Genomic DNA, 8,372 nt, shown 5'->3' on the forward strand with positions numbered 1-8,372 from the left:
AATCAGATATGTGAAATAACAAGATACAGTCAGTGAACTACAAAAGCTAAAATGAAGTTTTGTCTCTAATTACTAGTCTTAGAGGAGCATGCTCTCTTTAGAACAAAGCCAAATTCACAAAATAAAACTGAAAATAGAACAATCCTCTTACCCCTCTTTCATCTCATTTTTGATAGGCAGGTATTGCTTATCTAGTGACCCTTCTTGTACTGCACAAGCAGCTTCATGTTGCTTTGGCTTATGCCTGTGAAGCTACTGTTGATGTTTATCAGATGGTTATATTGAAGATGATTACCTAGTAAGTTTTCACCCCAGATGTTTACAAGGGGCTTTTACAGAATAAACATAGCAGACAAGCCCCATTGGTGTTTGTCAAAAAACCAAACCTTTGATGCTTTTACTTCTCAGGAATGATAAATAATTTTTTGCATAGGATATTTTGGGAACTGAAGTAAGTAAAACTTCTTTGTATTCCTTTAGACCTCTCAAGCTCAGCTTCTAGAGATGGAACACCAACACTTAGCAGCAATAATTCCCCATTGTTTGTAAGTTGTTTTTGTGTTTTCTGTCACATCAGTTCAAATGTTAACACCTTGAAGTCTTAAACTAAGATCTTAGCTGTCAGAGTAGAAGTTTCTATTTTTTAAAAAAAATGGCACTTGTACCATTAAAATGTGATTCTGGCTGGAAAACAGTTGTACAGTAGCTCACAGCAACAGTAATTGAACACAGGAGAAAATCTACAAAGCTTGTTCTGTAAATGCAAACCTTGACTACTGTCACAGCCACTTTTCCATTCTGAGGAACTTGTAAAATCCGTGTAAGTTTAAAATAACCAACCTAAGAGAGAGGAAATCTCTTATGATCCAAGTGCCAAATACTACGAATCCTGGAGAACTGTCTAGTACAGGAGCAGAGCAGAGATCACCTTGTGTCTGAGAATCTGTCTGGTCTCTGTATTCTAGTCATGCTGTATATTTTCAATCATGCTGCTGGCCATTGATTACGTGGGGAAGGGTGCTTGAAGGATTGCATCCTTGTGAGCCGTGAATGGAGTAATAATTAGCTTGTTCTTCTCCCTGTACCTGGTTGGATCTTGTTATATGCTTAGTCTTATATGGCTTTTGTAAAATCTCTGTGTCCCCTTCTTAGACTTGTGGTTAAATTTGTATTTTGATATTTTTTTGTGTGTGTGTAGTCTTTCGTATGCTATAAAGAATAATTCACTAGGTTAAATTATAGTTGTAGATAAATTATATGGATCAAGTAAAATATGCTTTCTTCCAACAGATAAATGGCCCTAGTAGTTTGTTTGGGTCTGAAAATTACATGGGAATTGCAGGCCAAACTAGAAATGACTTTTCAAATGTTTTTAGCAGTGCAACTGCTAATATACCTGTATCTTCAGCACTTGCGGGACGAAACCCACTAGAAGGCACACATGAACTAAGACAGGCCTGCCAGTTATGTTTTGTCAAAAAAGGTAAGGGGCTTCTGGACTCAATTGGGTTGATTTTTAAAAACCAGAAAAGCAGACATTTAGAACTTCAGTGTTCATAAGTTAAAATACTGTCGGCTTCTAAGTAGTGTTAATCCTGACTTGTTCTTTGCAGATGTAGTACGATCTTATGGTTAAGGAATTGGTAAAATGTTTCAACAACTGTTTTATCTTCTTTCTTCTTGTCTTTATTTCTTGTCCTAATAGATCCTTGATTCCTAAACCCACCACAAATCACCACATGCTTTCCCCCACCTGTGTGTAAGGTCGTTCACACTCTGTATTCGCTTTCCTCCCAGCCCCCAGGGTACTGTGAAGAATGACACCTTTGCTCAAGACTAAAAAAAACTTGCAATACTCTCTCTGATTGGCCATGGGGAATTGAACCGCAGTTCAAAGTACCTGGTAACCTTCACATCCCATCTGTTTTATTGTTCTTTCAAACTAATTCTAAATCATAATCCTGAGGCTTCCAAACCTTAGTAATAATTAACTCCACTGTATTGACTCAAAGGATCTTAACCAATATTGGGATTTAATATAACTAATCTTTTTAGGCCTGAGCTGTTACTGTTAAATAGAGCCATATTCTAGAGACAATAGCTTTTATTAGGACTAATCTTAAAAACAAGCATCTTGCTTCACATTATAGGTGTCATTGCTACTGATATACTGTAAAGAATTGTATCAAGACGTTTAGGGGATGACTGTTGTAGTTTTAAGAACTTACATATTGGTTTTGTTTTGTTTTTTACAAGAAAAATCCATGAAATGATATATGAAAACCCCGTATGTTCTGCTAAAAGCAGGAGCTATGAAATATTGGTGGAAGCATATAGCATGTTCCTAGCTTCACTTTTTGCATCAAAGCATCTATTTCTTCTGTTTCATTGCATCTCTGTCAAAGCCATTAAGTGTCTCCTGCTTTTACTACCTACTTTTGAAATTGTGCTCTTCATCAGCTTCTTTTTTAGGGGAACGGTCACATTCTTGGTTTTGCAGTCCCTTAAATAGCAAAATTCACTGAGCATTGCTTGTCTTAAGACTCTCTCCCTTATTTTTTCATTTTGGAGGTAATGTGATCTTCACTGTAGTATCATCTTAAAGACAGAACTTAAAGCTAGATGTGTTTTGGTTTCCATAATCACAAAATTCTGGTATTGGCATTTATATTTTTGGCACGTGCATACTCAGTACCTAGCGTTGTTTTGTCTCTAAACATAGTAACTATTCTAATACAATAAAAGATGAAGGTTAAGAGAGCCATTTACTGATCCTTGGAATTCATCTGCATTGACAACTTATAAATAAGCAACCTAAGTTTTAAATTGGTGTTATGGAAATGTATACTTTGGAATTTGGAAAAAAGCAGCAATTTGTTGGTGTCCCAGAGTAATCTTAAAGTTGTAACACAACATCCCTCCCTAAATAACTGCTGTTTTTTTCCTTGCTGAGACTGGTCCTTTTGTAAGTATTCAGTCTTCTTCTATTCTGCTCAACACGGCTGTTACTGACTTTCGGTTCTTCAGAGTTGCTGGTGCAAGTAGGAACTCTATTCAGTGTATTTGTGTATTGTGCTTTTGGGCTTATGTGCCGGTCTGTGTATGGAAATATTAAACGTATGTTGCAATATATGCAAATATAAACAATTTTCTTTGATTGTTTCAGGTCCTAAATTATTGGATTACGCTTACCATCCCAGTTTAGAACATAAATGTAAGAAAGATATTCTAATTGGCAGAATAAAGAACTCTGAAGATAAATCATGGAAAAAAATACGTCCCAGACCAACAAAGACACAGTACGTGGGACCGTATTATATATGTAAAGGTACGTGTTACAGATAGTAAAATGGTAATGTCTGCACTCAAAGTAATATAGTTTAGCTTTTCCACTGTGAAGTACAGAGTGAGTTCTTATACTTGCTCATGGGAGGAGGAGAAGGAAGTTCACGGTGTTGTTTATATTTTCCAAGGCTGTAAAGAGAGCCGTATTTTGACCATTAATGGGATTATTTAGAGAACATGCACTGTACTTCCGTACTGTTCTTCATGAATAACTTTGCTTCCTAGTGCTGGGCTATTATTATTAAAAAAAAACAAGAAAGAGCTTAGATTTCTGCACTATGAACCTCTACTTACGATATAAGCAAGATGACTCCTGGATGAATTAGCATCTGTGTTTAAGCAAAAGGTATTCTGAGTTCTCAGCATTGTTGCCTAGACCAGAGAAGGATAGTTGATGGAGGTGTGCTTCAGCCTTTCTGATTTCTTTCACATTTTCAACAAGTCACTCAGCATAAGGTTTTTCTTCTGTCAGCAGGACATCTGTGACCCTTTTACAACAGATGTAGCTTCTTTATTAAAAACATTTGAAATTGAGATAGTGGGTGTTTTAAGATGAATTTCCAATAGAAGTTGTGTAAAAGCAATGTCATATTCAATGTTACCATTCTAGATGTTGCTGCTGAAGAGGAATGCAGATATCCAGGTCATTGCACGTTTGCGTATTGCCAAGAGGAGATCGATGTGTGGACGCTGGAGCGCAAAGGAGCCTTCAGTCGAGAGGCTCTTTTTGGGGGAAATGGAAAGATCAACTTGACTGTGTCCCGACTTCTTCAAGAACATCATGGATTATTTATGTTTCTTTGTGAGGTGCTGCTTTATTTCTAATGACACAATAAAAATGATATTAGATAAGAAAATTACTTGGAAAGAAATGCTTTGGTTCATGCATAACTATTTTGTAAATATTGAAATACATGTTCAGTAATCTGGCTCGCTTTAGATTAGAGAGTAGTTGAAGTCTGTTAAAATCTTTAAGGTAAGGTATATTTTAAAATGTATAAAATACATACTCTATAATGACCTGGTTTTTGTATTCCAGAAATGTTTTGATCACAAACCGAGAATAATAAGCAAAAGGAACAAGGATAACTCATCTTCTTGTTCTCACCCTGCTATGCATGACTTTGAAGATAACAAGTATGTCTGAAATCCCATCTCTTCACGTTTCAAATTAAAAGCAAAGGTTTTGGGGAATTCTTTTCAATACTGACTTTCATTTCTTACCTGTTGATTAACTTCTCTTCCTTGTTAACTGTTATGATTTGGTGGTATCGCTAAGACAAACTTACTGAACAAGGATTGTCTCATGTAACTAAATTGAAAGTGAACTATTTCTTTATCAATGCATTCAAAAATAGCGGTATCCACCCTCATGTTTGAATCTTACTTGTTTTGGTGTCAGTTTGTTAATAGCTTTTCTATCTAGTGAGCTGCATTGATGTAAACAGATGTGTGATGGTAAATTAATATAGGAATTCATAAGTTTGCTCTTTGTTCAGTCTGTTTTGCTTATTTTGCTGTAGTTTTAACTCAGCTGGTTAGGAACAGGTTTGCCTTAATTACAGTGTCTGAAGTAGACTGTAGTCCTTATAAATTCAGTTGCTAAAAAATAGTGTGAGAAAAGTTTATAATTTATTCTTCGAAAGTTGACAAAGACTTCATAGTGGCAGTGGTGTTAATTAAGTTTTGGGGAATTAATAGACTTACATTTGTATATGATGGAAACATAAGTGGGAGCATTTTTAATCCTTTATTCTTCTTCCACTTCCCTATATTGAGGAAACACTACAGCTGTAAGAGCTAGGCTGCTACTGTGATGCATCAACTCTTTCTTCAGTGGTGCTCTACAGAAGAATAGGTACTTGCATTTGGAATTAGCTCAGGATATGCACTTGAAAATGGATGTGGTATGCTTTCCCTCTTGGAAACCAGTGATCCAGTTGGATTGAATTCAGTAATGCTTTGCAGAAGACACACTTCCAGATTTCACAAGAGTACTGTTTCGTGATGTTGGTTTACTCAGCCTAGAAATAAATGATAATTAGATGCTACTTCCTTCTGGAAACTGTTTCCAAAACAGGTGCCTTGTCCACAGTCTGCGTGAAACTATGGTGAAATATTCCAAAATCCGTCCTTTTCAAGTTCGATGTCAGCTTGACCTGTGCAGACATGAGGTTCATTATGGCTGCTTAAGAGAGGATAAATGCTTTTATGCTCACAGCCTGGTAGAGCTTAAAGTCTGGATAATGCAAAAGGAAACAGGTATGTTTGGTAAAATGCTCGCTTTATTCTTCACTGAAATGCCACTTCATTGTCTCAACCCCCTTCTGAAATCAGCAACTTGGGACCAGTGCATTCACTTAGAATTTGCTGGAATCTTGCATACAGCATATTCAATAAACAGTAATGTAAATATGATAAAAAGTATTGAGCAGGCTACTAGCTATTCAAAATTAGCAAGTTTTTGAGAATAAAAAGTGTCAAAACTGCTCATTATGATCACATTATTTTTTCCTGAAGCACAACTAGGAGCCTTGAGCAGATTTAAATCCAAGTCAAACTAGATTTGTTTTTATTTTTAAACCTTCCAAGTTTGGAAGATCTTGATCAATTTTTTTTCCACCTTGAAATATTTTATTTATGCCATTGTTTCTCTCCATCCCCCAGTAAAAGATCAAATTTTTCCACAGTTAAACCTTTCTTTTAGCTTACTTCTATTCTGATATTATTATATAGTGAACCTGAAAATAAATCTTTACAGTTTGCTCCTCTGTCTGTCATCAGTGTATGTGAATTGTTTTTCTGTTCTTGCTTACACAGGACACGTAGGCTGCTTTTTTTGTTGATCTCACTTGTTTTTGTTTGCTTCTTTGAGGATAACAAAGTTTACTACTTCCTTTCTAGCTGACAGCTTTTGAACAGTATGTCTCTCACAGTCCATTACTTGGTCATGAGTTCCAAGCAATTGAACTGTTAGTAGGAAGTGATTTTTACCATGTAATAGTTGCTCATTCTTCCTACCTTGCTCTGTATGACAGCAGTGCTTTAGATATTAAATAATCACATTGGATCATTGTGGTGCATGGAGGAAAAAGGGAAACTTGGCAGTGCCGATGTGTTACAGTCTTTCTGGCATTTTTGCCCCTTTATGTCTGAGATTTATCCTCACCTGTCCCTTCTTTGAGGAAGAGGTTCCTTGTTGCTTCAGCTTTCTATCCAGATTCTTGTATAGGTATACTGACATGAGATGTCATGCTGACCTGAAAACTTTGGAGGAAGAAAGTTAAATAGAGACAAGAGAGAACTGTTTCTTTGCTGATGTCCTGTTCTCTCCTTCCTTGGAAAAGCCTTGAGAAGTTTCTTTGTGAAAGTAAAACAGTTATTTTCTTACCAGCTGCCCCTACAAAGTCAAGGACAGCAAATACTTAACACTGTAATTTCTATTTGGAAGTAAGTGTTGGGATCTCCAAGAAACTTGATTTGCCACAGAAGGCGTATTTTGTATTTTATGATGTGTTCATGCTGGCCTCATGCTTTGCCAAAGTTACTTAAAGCTCAGTCTCTGCTCTTTGAATGAGTTTCCTGTTCTGAATGTAAGGTGTGGGAAAGAAAGGAGTGCTGCCTCAGGAAAGAACCGTTTTACTGACCCTCAAATCGAAACACAGATCACAGTCTGTATTTGTGTGGAATTACAGTATGTGTGAACACTATATAGCTGCTATAGGAACCTTAGGCACAGTATTTATAAGAATGTTTTGTGGTTTTCTTCTAAAGCAAAACTTAATTAATGGGGCTTGTTTACAATCTTTGTAAATAAGGCAAAGGTGATCCAGTGTCTGTCACCTTGCCTTTTGGGTAGTTTTTCTGAGTTACATTACAGGTTTAGTACATTATGTTTAAATAAATACTCAAAGATGCACCTGAACTTATTTGAGCAATTTGTAATTTAAAAAAATTTTTATGTTTGCTTTTCAGTGTGATGACATATACAGTATTTCTGTTTTGAAGGCCCATATGTGTGTATATGATGTAAATGTGTATCTACACCCACACGTGGGTGTTTGTATATGTATACAATATATAAAAAGGAAAAATAGATAAAAGCTTTGGGGCTTCAGAAGTATTCCAATTAGAGCGTGTCTGCAATGCTACAACAGTCATAAGTGCTCAAGAACTTTTCCCCTTCCTTTACAGGTATTTCACATGATGCTATTGTTCAAGAATCAAAGAAGTACTGGCAGAACATGGAAGCTAGTGCACATGGATCACAGGTATTTTTGGTTTTCCATTAAATTAATTCTACAGTGACTTTAGTGATTGTTCTTTTTCTATGTCTGTGTATAATGTAGCTTACCTTAGAAATTACTTTTTTAATGCTCTCTTCAAATAATCTGTTTGTAAGCTTTCTGTGGCTCACTCCATCTACACTAGAATGCCTGCTTTGCTTCTGTCCAATTCTGGTTTTGCTTTGCTTATTCCATCATAGGCAGAACATAAAACCTAAATATAATTTTAAAGTCAGCTGCCATAGGGCAATTAATTATCTTTTCAAAATGTAGGACATTTATATGTTTAGTTTGTATATATTGTTGCAACTTCTGGGTTGTGAAATCAGAAATAAATAAAAAGGCATTTGTTAGGAAATGTCTAGTTTGAAACTACAGGCTGAACTATTACAGTGTAACATCTGCTTCCAGACATGTTTTCTAAACTTTTATCGTAGGGGGTGATTCATAATTATGTATGGATTTCTTTGCAGATACAAAATACCTTTCATTGTTGTTATTTTTTTTTGGCTTAAGATCCTTGGGAACCAAATGAAATATGGATCACTTAATTTGAAAATGAAGTTTGTTTGTGGTCAGTGCTGGAGAAATGGTCAAGTTAATGAGCCAGACAGAAACAAAAAGTACTGTAGTGCAAAGGCAAGACACCCGTAAGTAAGATGACAGTGAAAATATTGCATCAGCCACTTAAAACCTCTACTGGGAGACCTTGTTACTGCTTGGGAAAGAGTCATACAAGGA

At 36.0% G+C, this 8,372-nt stretch overlaps 1 protein-coding gene across 1 annotated transcript in view; it reads left to right on the forward strand.

Moving 5' to 3' along the window:
- The window catches only part of ZC3H7A (zinc finger CCCH-type containing 7A), a 17,809-nt gene that overhangs the window by 9,042 nt on the left and 395 nt on the right, over positions 1 to 8,372 (forward strand). Inside the window, exons 10-17 of the mRNA XM_010024025.1 lie at positions 481 to 545; positions 1,291 to 1,483; positions 3,167 to 3,328; positions 3,956 to 4,152; positions 4,385 to 4,482; positions 5,426 to 5,607; positions 7,540 to 7,616; positions 8,148 to 8,281. Coding sequence (XP_010022327.1) covers positions 481 to 545; positions 1,291 to 1,483; positions 3,167 to 3,328; positions 3,956 to 4,152; positions 4,385 to 4,482; positions 5,426 to 5,607; positions 7,540 to 7,616; positions 8,148 to 8,281 — 1,108 coding nt within the window. The remainder of the gene's footprint in view (positions 1 to 480; positions 546 to 1,290; positions 1,484 to 3,166; positions 3,329 to 3,955; positions 4,153 to 4,384; positions 4,483 to 5,425; positions 5,608 to 7,539; positions 7,617 to 8,147; positions 8,282 to 8,372) is intronic.

Source organism: Nestor notabilis, unplaced genomic scaffold (genome assembly GCF_000696875.1).
Source record: "Nestor notabilis isolate BGI_N333 unplaced genomic scaffold, ASM69687v1 scaffold12531, whole genome shotgun sequence".
NCBI classification, from domain to species: Eukaryota; Metazoa; Chordata; class Aves; order Psittaciformes; family Psittacidae; genus Nestor; species Nestor notabilis.